At 41.2% G+C, this 12,597-nt stretch overlaps 1 protein-coding gene across 1 annotated transcript in view; it reads right to left on the bottom strand.

Moving 5' to 3' along the window:
* The window catches only part of SV2C (synaptic vesicle glycoprotein 2C), a 231,303-nt gene that overhangs the window by 33,772 nt on the left and 184,934 nt on the right, over positions 1 to 12,597 (bottom strand). The window contains exons 5-9 of the mRNA XM_045495986.1: positions 11,771 to 11,904; positions 11,212 to 11,301; positions 5,081 to 5,191; positions 4,542 to 4,630; positions 130 to 288 (exon numbers count right to left, since the gene is read on the bottom strand). Coding sequence (XP_045351942.1) covers positions 130 to 288; positions 4,542 to 4,630; positions 5,081 to 5,191; positions 11,212 to 11,301; positions 11,771 to 11,904 — 583 coding nt within the window. The remainder of the gene's footprint in view (positions 1 to 129; positions 289 to 4,541; positions 4,631 to 5,080; positions 5,192 to 11,211; positions 11,302 to 11,770; positions 11,905 to 12,597) is intronic.

Here is a 12,597-nt window from a genome sequence, read left to right as displayed (position 1 = left end):
GTTCAATTTGAAAACGACTAAGTACAAACTAAAACAAACAAACTGTGCATGCTTCAGTGCAGTGAAGGCCAATGAGAAATACATTTCTCAGAACATATAGAAAATTAAGTTATTTCAAAGTTTCTGGACCTGCCATTGTCGTATTCCGCTCCAATATGCAACTCGTTTGCTATTGTCAAGTTAACAGTGAAATTTGAAAATTTTTGTCTCTCTATCTTTTCGATTGGCAACACATTCGACTGCAGATGTTTAATGACATCAGGGAACCAAACAGATAATCCATAGTATCTGCAACGACAAAAACAAGAGTGAGTTTGTAAAGGTGCCAGCATACCAGTGGCAATGACCGCCTCCCTGACATTTTCAGAGAGGTGGTGGTTCCTGGAGAAGCACTTCTGATTGTGACTGTCTCCCTGTAACATTAGGAATCATTAAACGGTAATCTGTATTGCCCCCTCCTCGCCATGGTGAAATCTGCAAAAATCAAGCTAGAGAGACGACTTGACCTAGGGAACCTGAGATGTATAATTCCTGCACTCTTCCTTTGGAAAGGAACATGCAGCCTATATCAACCACATGGCATCCTGATGCTGAAGTTTTTCTCATCACCCCAGCCTTCACTGAGCAACCTTGTCTCCCAGTCTGCTTGTACTAACTCCTAGGATCCAAAATGTGACTACCCTTAAAGAATGACCTCCTTACTAATTGGGAATATTTCTTGGTTTCTACACTACTGTGATCCTGCTAGCCTGAGGGCAGAGAACCATTTCTCAAGTGGTTTGAGGCTGGGAAAAGGGACATGCAGGTTATTTCCCTCTAATGTATTACGCCTTACCTTCTAATGTATTATGCTAGCATATGACAACTAAGTCATGCTGCTGGGTTCTTCAGTACAGCAGCTACTAACCACATGTGGGTACTGAGCGGTTGAAATGTGGCGAGTGCAATTGCTGGGTCATAGGGTAGTTCTATTTTTAACTTTTTGAGGAAACTTCACACTGTTTTCAAGAGTGGCTGCACCAGTTTGCACTCCCACCAACAGTGCAGGAAGATTCCCCCTTCTCCACATCCTTACCCTTGTTCCTTGTGTTGTTGATTTTAGTCCTTTTGACAGGTGTGAGATGGTATCTCATTGTAGTTTTGATTTGTATTTCCCTGATGATCAGTTATGGTACCTCTTCATGTGTCTGTTGGCCATATCTATATCTTCTTTAGAAAAATGTCTATGATCCAGCAAATTCACTACTAGGTATTTACCCACAGAATACAAAACTACTAATTCAAAGGGATACATGCAGCCTGATATTTATAGCAGCATTATCAACAACACACAAATTATGGAAGTAGCCCAAGTCCATTGACTGATGAATGGATTAAGAAGCCATACACACACACACACACACACACACACACACACACACAATAAAATATTACTCAGCCTTAAAAAAAGAATGAAATCTTGCCATTTGCAATGTCATGGATAGAGCTAAAGAGTATTATGATAAGTGAAATAAGTCAGTCAGACAAAGAAAGATACCATATGACTCCCCTCATATGTGACATTTAAGAAACAAAACAAAGGAATAAAGGGAAAAAAAAGAGGCAAACCAAGAAAAAGACTCATAACTGTAGAGAACAAACATGGTTACCAGAGGGGAGGTGGATGGGGGGATATGGGAAATGGGTTATGGGGATTAAGAAGGGCACTTGGCGAGATGAGCACCAGGTGTTTTACAGAAGTGTTGAATCATTATATTGTACACCTGAGACTAACACTATACTGTGTGTTAACTAACTGGAATTTGAAATAAAAACTTAAAAAAACAGGGGCGCCTGGGTGGCGCAGTCGGTTAAGCGTCTGACTTCACCAGGTCACGATCTCGCGGTCCATGAGTTCGAGCCCCGCGTCAGGCTCTGGGCTGATGGCTCAGAGCCTGGAGCCTGTTTCCGATTCTGTGTCTCCCTCTCTCTCTGCCCCTCCCCCGTTCATGCTCTGTCTCTCTCTGTCCCAAAAATAAATAAGCGTTGAAAAAAAAAAATTATAAAAAAAAAAAAAAAAAAAAAAAAAAACTTAAAAAAACAAAACAAAACAAGAAATGTGGCTAGATCGAATGAGATGTGCTATAAGTGCAAAATGCCAAATTTGGAGACTTTATGAAAAAAAGAACTTAAAATGAAGTCATTAATCATTTTTATATTGATTGTACATTGAAATTACACTATTTGGGCCATAATGAATTAAATAAAATATTACAATTAATTTCACCTGTTTCCTTTTATTTTCTTTAGTGTGGCTGCTAGAAAATTTAAAACGACATATGTGACTTGCATTTCATTGCTATTGGACAGTGCTGCTCTAAGATGGTGGTTCCCAAAGAAGGGTCTGAGGACCAGTAGCAGGCATCAGCATCGCCTGAAAACTTGTTGCAAATGCAAACTCTCAGGTGTCATGCAGACTGACTGCATCAGAAACTCTGGACAGGGAGCCCTCTAGGTGATTCTTCTGATGCACACTTACCTAAGCCTGAGTGACCCCATCTCTAATTTGTGAATGATGACAGTACCCGCCTGGTGGTTACTCAGGTTAAATGGGATGCCAAGGACCTAGCACATAGTGAGTGCTCAAAAGACTAGTTTTTATCATCATCGCTGCCATTAGGATTTCCCAAACATCTCTGCCGTGGGATTCCAGAGATTCCAAGCCCTTCTCTTCATAGACCATGAATTAACTACTTACTAAATCTAATGATTTAGAGTGGTGGCCACTAAATCAGAAATGACTCATGGATGCACCATCTATCACAATGCTTTTTACTCATATACACAGGACAAAAATCTTTACAAATGGCAACAGTGACAGAAGCACACTACCCTGGAACATACATCATCAGTGACGTGGAGGAATTTCAGCTAATATTTTATTTATTCAGTAAACATTTACTGAATATCCACTAAATGTTAGGCACTATTTGACATTTCAGGGGTATTATAAGGAAACCATAAAGTTTAAAATGTGGTCAGTCATAAGTAACAATATATAAACAAACCCAATATTACCATGTAAATCTCCACATTAAGAGTAGAACTTTCGACAGGCTTATTTTTGTACCTAGCCAAGTGTTTACCACATAGTAGGCACAAAATACCTGTTATTTTTCAGCCTTCTCTGCCTTCATAGATTAATGTGCTTTTTAGAACTTGAGTGGGAGTAACTTTACATATTCTGAACCAACCCTCCTGACTTGGAAATAAGGAAATAAAACTTGGGAGTGTCTTCAGGTCACAGAGCAGGATGAGATATTAGGTCTCCTGATCCACACTTCCCTCCTCTCTCCCTTTACCACACACCATGGCACTGCAAAAGATTGGTTATTTTGCAGTTTACTGTTGTAAGTCAGGGATGTTTAGAGTTAGAACCTGGGGCATACATGTCGAGCTCCCCTAGGCACTAAGAGCCTATTGACCAAAAAGTGTAGGGCATTCTCTAACTGCCTCTTTTAAACAATATACTAGGCAAAATAGAGTTGGACACAAATATTCTGAAACTATTAGCAAACAAAATTCTGGAATTTTCTTCCTGCCTCCTCTTTTCTTAGAACACATATATGGTGGTTTTACTCATTTAGCAATGATTTATTGAGTGCTTACTATGTACCAGGGGGATACGGCAGTGAACAAAACAGCTTAAAAATCCCTGTTCTCCCAGAGCTTCCATAGAGAGGGAGATGAGCTTTATTCTGTGCAGAATGAAGATACTTTTTGTATATTAGAAATGGAAGGTGCTTGGGGTGGGAGGGATAATAAGGTTGAGAAGGGGGGTAGGAGGTACTGAGGGGCTGCAATTAAGATAAGTGCTTAGGGGGGGCGCCTGGGTGGCGCAGTCGGTTAAGCGTCCGACTTCAGCCAGGTCACAATCTCGCGGTCCGCGAGCTCGAGCCCCGTGTCAGGCTCTGGGCTGATGGCTCAGAGCCTGGAGCCTGTTTCCGATTCTGTGTCTCCCTCTCTCTCTGCCCCTCCCCCATTCATGCTCTGTCTCTCTCTGTCCCAAAAATAAATAAAAAACTTTGAAAAAAAATTTTTAAAAAGATAAGTGCTTAGGGAAGGTGACCCTGAGAAGGTGACCTCTGAGCAAAGTCCCAAAAGAGGCGAGAAAATGAGCTGAACAGTATCTGGGGGCAGTGCCAAGGCAGTTCCCTAAGATGAGAGCAGCTCTGGCATGTTCGAAGAAAAGCAAAGAGGCCAGTGCGGCTGGTGCCGAGCAAATGAGGAGAGAAGGGTGGAGAAGCCACGGGGAGCAAATCACCCACGGTCTCGTCGGGCTTTTTAAGCACTACTGGTTTTGCCACCCAGCTTTAGGACAAATAAAGGTAAGACGTTTATAAAAACTATAATTGTCAGCAAATCTAAACTGGAAAAAAAAAAAAAAACTTTCCTAGCACATTAACAGCATCAAACGGTATAAGAAAGGAAAGCAGTGTGACTGGGAGTTATAGGGTGGAAATGTACAGATTTCACTCACGAAGAATTTAAATATTACTTACCCAAAGGACAGGGTGAACCAAACAATTGTAAGCTTTATTGTATTATCCCTGACTGGGTAGTTGAAACATCTCATAAAAGTCAACCAAATCTGTGAAATATGCAAGAGTTAGTTTTCTTTCACAGTTAGCCAGCCAACCCACTCCCCAACCCCCTCCACCAGTTACAAAAACACTGAGTTTTCTTTCGGCCAGATTCCTTCCAACTTAAAATGTAAAACCTGAAGGCTGTAGGGAACCAAATACTGCAAGTTTCACTTTTTAGCTTCCTGCAGGCCAGTGGACAAAGTAACCCAAGACCTCAGGGCACCCCATCCCAGCCAAGACTCCTTGCCTAGCACTTTTCCTTCCCAAAGATGGAATGTCTTGGCTAGCCTGCTTATCCCATGGGGATCCTTTTACCTGGTGCTAGTGCGGGAATTAAGTGACCTGGGCAGAAGCGGGCACAGCCCTACTCATGGAACTAGTGCAATCAATCCTGCTTCTGACCAACCTCAAATGCAACAGGTTGGGCAGCAAGTCAGGGCACACTTTTTACTTACTCCGTAGAGTTCTGTCCGGATCCGAACAAAACACCTCCGGTACCATGTTCCTGTGTCACTCTCAATTTCAATCAGTTCATCTATTTGTTTTGGGGTTTTGATTCTGTTTACCTGTAAAGAGCGACACAGGGTAAGTGCTGAGTTCTCTTCTCTGAAGGCTTATAATTTGTTTTGAAAGAAGCAAAACCCAACTCCCACAGAAAGTATATAATCACTCCATTCATATATGAGACTATTGGCACAAGTATACAGATCCCAACACCACCTAAAAGAAGCGAATGAAAGGGAGTACCATAGAGTAAAGGGGAAGAACAAGTAGCAATGGAATAATATGAAACCAAAATACCCTTCTTTGAATCTTAACCACAAAGGCACACATTAGCAGATAAAAACATTCAGAGAGATTAGCTTCTGGATTAAGAATTATTTTGCTTGGAAGAGTCCAGGCCAGATGGCTTTCTAGGGGAATTCTACCAAACATTTAAGGAAGAGTTAACACCTATTCTCTTGAAGCTGTTCCAAAAAATAGAAATGGAAGGAAAACTCCTAAGCTCTTTCTATGAAGCCAGCATTACCTTGATTCCAAAACCAGACAGAGACCCCACGAAAAAGGAGAACTATAGACCAATTTCCCTGATGAACATGGATGCAAAAATCCTCAACAAGATATTAGCCAACCGGATCCAACAGTACATTAAAAAGTTATTCACCACGACCAAGTGGGATTTATACCTGGGATGCAGGGCTGGTTCAATATCCGCAAAATAATTAACGTGATTCATCACATCAATAAAAGAAAAGACAAGAACCATATAATCCTCTCAATAGATGCAGAGAAAGCATTGGACAAAATACAGTATCCTGTCTTGATAAAAACCCTCATGAAAGTAGGGATAGAAGGAGCATACCTCGAGATCATAAAAGCCATATATGAATGACCCAATGCTAATACCATACTCAATGGGGAAAAACAGAGAGCTTTCCCCCTAAGGTCAGGAACAAGACAGGGATGTCCACTCTCGCCACTGTTATTCAATATAGTATTGGAAGTCTTAGCCTCTGCAATCAGACAACATAAAGAAATAAAAGGCATTCAAATCAGCCAGGAGGAGGTCAAACTTTCACTCTTCGCAGATGACATGATACTCTATATGGAAAACCCAAAAGATTCCACTAAAAAACTGCTAGAATTGATTCATGAATTCAGCAAAGTTGCAGGATATAAAATCAACGCACAGAAATCGGTTGCATTCCTATACACCAACAATGAAGCAACAGAAAGAGAAATCAAGGAATCGATCCCATTTACAATTGCACCAAAACCCATAACTCAGGAATAAATCTAACCAAAGAGTTGAAAAATCTATACACTGAAAACTATAGAAAGCTTATGAAAGAAGTTGAAAAAAGACACCAAAAAAATGGAAAAAGATTCCATGCTCCTGGATAGGAAGAACAAATATTGTTAAAATGTCAATACTGCCCAAAGCAATCTACATATTCAATGCAATCCCTATCAAAATAACACCAGCATTCTTCACAGAGCTAGAACAAATAATCCTAAAATTTGTCTGAAACCAGAAAAGACACTGAATAGCCAAAGTGATCTTGAAAAAGAAAACCAAAGCAGGAGGCATCACAATCCCGGACTTCAAGCTCTACTACAAAGCTGTAATCATCAAGACAGTATGGTACTGGCACAAGAACAGACACTCAGATCAATGGTACAGAATAGAGAACCTGGAAATGGACCCACAAACATATGACCAACTAATCTTTGACAAAGCAGGAAAGAATATCCAATGGAATAAAGACAGTCTCTTCAGCAAGTGGTCCTGGGAAAACTGGACAGCAACATGCAGAAGAATGAATCTGGACCACTTTCTTACACCATACACAAAAATAAACTCAAAATGGATGAAAACCTAAATGTAAGACAGGAAGCCATCGAAATCCTAGAGGAGAAAGAAGGCAAAAACCTCTTGGACCTTGGCTGCAGCAACTTCTTACTCAAGATGTCTCCAGAGGCGAGGGAAACAAAAGCAAAAATGAACTACTGGGACCTCATCAAAATAAAAAGCTTCTGCACAGTGAAGGAGACAATCAGCAAAACTAAAAGGCAACCGACAGAATGGGAGAAGATATTTGCAAACGACATATCAGATAAAGGGTTAGTATCTAAAATCTATAAAGAACTTCTCAAACTCAACACCCAAAATTCAAATAATCTAGTGAAGAAATGGGCAAAAGACATGAATAGACACTTCTCCAAAGAACACATCTAGATGGCCAACCGACACATGTCAAAATGCTCAATTTCACCCATCATCAGGGAAATACAAATCAAAACCAAAAGGAGATATCACCTCACACCTGTCAGAATGGCTAACATTAACAATTCAGGCAACAACAGATGTTGGCAAGGATGTGGAAAAAGAGGATCTCTTTTGCATTGTTGGTGGGAATACAAGCTGGTGCAGCCACTCTGGAATATAGTATGGAGGTTCGTCAAAAAACTAAAAATAGAACTACCCTACGACCCAGCAATTGCCCTACTAGGTATTTATCCAAAGGATACTGGTGCCCTATTTTGAAGGGACACATGCACCCCCATGTTTATAGCAGCACTATCAAGAATAACCAAAGTATGGAAAGAGCCCAAATGTCCACTGAAGGATGAATGGATAAAGAAGATGTGGTATATATATACAATGGAGTATTACTTGGCAATCAAAAAGAATGAAATCTTGCCATTTGCAACTATGTGGATGGAACTGGAGGGTATTATGCTAAGTGAAATTAGAGAAAGACAAACATCATATTGCTTCACTCATATGAGGACTTTAAGAGACAAAACAGATGAACATAAGGGAAGGGACACAAAAATAATAAAAACAGGGAAGGAAACAAAACATATGAGACTCATAAATATGGAGAACAAACTGAGGGTTACTGGAGGGGTTGTGGAGGGGTGATGGGCTAAATGGGTAAGGGGCACTAAGGAATCTACCCCTGAAATCATTGTTGCACCATATGCTAACTAATTTGGATGTAAATTAAAAAAAATTAAAATTAAAAAATAACAAAAAAATAATAATAATAAATGAAAATGTGAAAAAAAAGGAATTATTTTGCTTGGACTGAAGTGGTGATACATACTTTACTTTGGAGCCTACTGATTTGATGAGTTTGGCCTCTACACACAGTTCTTAAGGCTTTTTCATCAGTTATCTTTATATTTTAAAAAGTGTCTTGCAAGTTATCTTTATATTTTATGACCCTTTCTTCCTTCTCCCATAGCCTAACCCACAGCAGCTGGTCAGCAGACAGCCACAGGAGACCATGGTGCAAAGTCAACAAAATGAGCTTTGACTGCAAGCATTAACACAGATTCTTCAGATGATGGGAGTTCAATGTGAAAGGCTGAATCTGGGACTTAAGTAAGCCTCTTTTGCTAAGGAAAAGAACCTAGATACAGGAGATGCAAGGCTTTCAACACAGAGAATGAAGCCTGAAAGGAAGAAAAATAAAAATAAAAAAAGAATGGTTCCTTTTGTGGACCTGTCCCACCTTACCCCGTTAGTCAACATTTATTTATTTTTGAGAGAGAACACAGAAATCTGCCCAAGTGTTAGCCCTGCCAGGGATAACTTTTGAACACCTTCTAGGGATTTTGCCAACATCCAAAGTAGCACTTCTATTGTGAGAATTCAGGTACTGAGGTTGTCTTTTGACAGCAGTGATTTGGGGACCCCCAGAATCTTCCAAATTATACAAGGTAGGTGGTAGCTTCCTGGCTACGTGAATATAGAGGTCTGTATTTATGAAAATAATGTCTGAGTTAAATGTGGGATTCCAACTAGAGTCAGCTCAAAATAATCCATGGTAGCCTAAAATGGAAATCTATATCATATGGGAGAGATGTATTTTACAGAACACCTTAGTTGACTTGGGAATGCAAGAAGGCTTCAGAGACTGAATCTGAGCTGGGGCTTATGGAGACATCATTTTTCATGTGTGGAAACAACATGGAGGCCATTCCAAGTGTGAGAGATACCATATGCAACCATCCTGTGGTGTGAGAGAAAACAGTGGAGTGGCTGACTACAACAGGTTTGAGGTTCCTGAAGAACAGTTCAAGGGCAGAGGGCAGTGAGTAATGAGGCTGAATGAAATCAGTGGCAGCAGCGTGGAAAGTAAGGAACAGTGAAGAGTGGTATTTACGATGGAGAATGATGGGACATAGGGAGTTCTTGAATATTGGGGGGATAAAGGAAAGAAACAAATGGAGTAGTTTTAAGGTTCTAGCTTAAGGTGCTGCTGATATCTTCTGATAGAATTTAGTAAAATGAAGAAGATTGGAGACTCTTAAGGTGCTAAGTTCAGGCTTAGAAATTCATATTTGAAAGGACACAGAAGGATGTCCACAAAGCCTTTCAACAGGCATGTCCAGAGTTCAGGAGAATTGCCCACTAGGAGATAGAAATGCGGCAAGTCGCTGGGATTAGCTAAGGAAAGTATAGAAGGTTAAAAGAGGAGTTAGTTAAAAATAGTCTTGGAAAACAATATTTAAGGTAGGGGCATCAGGAGAAGAGCTTAAAAAGGAGGCCTTTGAGGAATGCATGCAGGTTCTCTGTATCTTAGGCATGATATGGAAAAAGACAAATTTGTCACGGTGGAATCACGTAATGACTTTGAAAGTCACATAATAAATGACTTTGAGATTATCCACTCTTTTGGAGTGTTTCTCTTCTATTCTCACCGAACCTAGTAACAACATGGATGGCCACGTGTGAACATGGCTTTTTCTGGAAGAAAGAGCAGGTATGTAGCACAGCAAAGCCTGAGAAAGACTTATCTTCCCAGAAAACCTTTTGGTAAAAGGGTTTAACTTCATCTTGCTAAGAAGGGTTAAGTGACACTGAGTATCTAGATGATGTCTCAAGATTCCTCCAGCCTTGTGACCCTTTCATTAAAAAACTTCTTCCTCTGTTGTGCATCTACTTAAAAAAAGGGCCTATTCAAAGGCTTCCAGGTCCTCAATGGGGGACATCCATTACTGATCTTCGTGTCTCCATTACACTGCATAAAAAATTTTGCGAAGAACGTGTGATAATTTAGATAAAGGCCAAACTGAAGGCTATATTTCCATTATAGGAAAAATTCATTTCCTAAATAAAAATGAAATGAATAAATGTCAGTGGACTATTTAACGAGGGACTAGTTTGGACCATTTAAGACCTATTGCTGGGGCGCCTGGGTGGCGCAGTCGGTTAGGCGTCCGACTTCAGCCAGGTCACGATCTCGCGGTCCGTGAGTTCGAGCCCCGCACCAGGCTCTGGGCTGATGGCTCAGAGCCTGGAGCCTGTTTCCGATTCTGTGTCTCCCTCTCTCTCTGCCCCTCCCCCGTTCATGCTCTGTCTCTCTCTGTCCCAAAAATGAATAAACGTTGAAAAAAAAAAAAAAAGACCTATTGTTGACCTCATTTATAAGACACTGAAGATCTTATTTATGTTCACCTCATGTCTTATGATATGTCTGCCTAAACCTCTTTCAGATAAAACATTATTAGTCAAATTGTATATGACTGCATATGTAAAAAGATTTAAAAACATTGTTCCTTCAAAAAATTCTATGCATCCAATTTTTAGTAATTAAAAAAAATTTTTCTAGTTTAGTTTTGAGAGAGAGAGAGAGAGAGAGAGAGAGAGAGAGTGAGCAGGGGAGGGGTGGAGAGAGAGGAAGGCACAGAATCTGAAGCAGGTTGCAGGCTCCAAGCTGTCAGTACACAGCCCGATGCGGGCTCGAACTCACAAACCGGGAGATCATGACCTGAGCCGAAGTTGGCACTTAACCAACTGAGCCACACAGGTGCCCCTAATTTTTAATAATTTAGACCAGCATTCCCCACTGAGAATAAATTTTGTAACTAGAGGATGGAAGAGCATTCCATGCAGAGTGAACAGTACTCACAAGGGCAGTAAGTGCAACATGTCTCAGTGAAACAGAAATATGAGGAATTGGAAGATAAGCGTAGCTGGTGCAGAGAGAGAAAAATCCACAATCTGGCCTTTTCAGGAAAGGTTTCCTGGCCCCTGGCATAGAGGATTCTCTGAGAAGCAAGTACTCACCGAGAATACTTTCTCAGGCTGACCCCGTGCTCTCATGTTTGTATCATGAATTAACTTCAGAATCATCCAAGCTTCATCATGTTTTCCAACCTAAGAAATGCAAATAGACAGGGAGGTGCTAAAAGATGAAACACTTATACTCCCTGATTTTCCCATAACCATCTTATGTTGTCAGATCAAATTAGGTGTAACTGTGCCAATGGGATATCCCACTGGATATCCTTAAGTACATTAGCAGTTCAGTGGATGGGTGTACCTGTAACTATAAATAGCATCTTTGGCTGCTAAAATTTCATGTATAAAAAAATAAGACATCTTCTCTTCACTAAGTGAAAAGTTACTTGCTTCAGGAGGAACATTAGTGCTTTCTGGCCACGAGAAAGCTTTTTCACACACTGATCCTTTAAAAGCATATCCCCATGAAGCCAACCCCTCCATGGTTCCATAGCAGCAAGGGAAAACGTACCTCCTAAAGAGGTAAACACACTTGCCTAGAATTCACAAGGAACTCTTTCCAACATATGTAGCTTCCTTGAATATTTGTAGTTATAGATGTTACCTCTAACAAGAACCGTGGGCTTTCAGGCATGAATGTGAGGGCCACCACTGAGGAGACACAGGGGAGCGCACAGACTATCACGAACACACGCCAACTATGAAACTGGTAGGCTGATCCCATGCTGAAGCTCCATCCTGGAAAAAGAAGAAGAGAAGAGTGAAGGAGAGTGACCCTCAGACTGCCTTCTGGGAAAGCGAGGACCCCGCCATCATCGTGGGTGTCCACCCTGCAAATTTATTAATCAAGTCTTAATAGAGAAGAACGACCCAGCAAGGGGATTAGCCACAGTGACCAGCTCAACTACACAACCACTGATAGGAGTGGTGAAAGAAAAACCAAAGGGGTCAGGGCTTAAGTACGGGGGTGCATGTGTGCTTCTGTACAACCAAATTCCAAAGGCCATGATGAATTTGGAATGCTTTTTTCCAACAGACCACTGTGATGGGCATTTTGGTTTGCTCCTCCCGTCACTGACTGCCCACTCCTCTCCACCCTGCTGTGTGCCAGGAAACAGACCACTATGAAGGGAGTCAACTGGCTCCCTTGCCCATTGGCTTCCACTGGGTTTGGATAAAGGAAGCAGGGGCAGGAGAGCAGAGAGTGGGGACAGGACACTTATTTCCTTTGCTTCCCTTCTGCCTTGCCCTGGCTGGGTGGAGGTTTGGCATTGGTTATGCTTGCCCTCTGGGCCCTTCTTCTATAGTCATAGCTCTTGTCAACTTCTGGCAGTCCCTCCCTCTTCTTGCCCTTTGATGCCCAGGTGGGTACAAGATGTCCTCCTGCTACAAGCTCCTGGGTACTTTATTATTCCCTACCAGTTTCTTTTA

This window comes from Leopardus geoffroyi, chromosome A1 (assembly GCF_018350155.1).
Source record: "Leopardus geoffroyi isolate Oge1 chromosome A1, O.geoffroyi_Oge1_pat1.0, whole genome shotgun sequence".
NCBI lineage: Eukaryota > Metazoa > Chordata > Mammalia > Carnivora > Felidae > Leopardus > Leopardus geoffroyi.
Note: the sequence above shows the minus strand (reverse complement) of the source record. Positions and strands in the feature narration are given on the sequence as shown.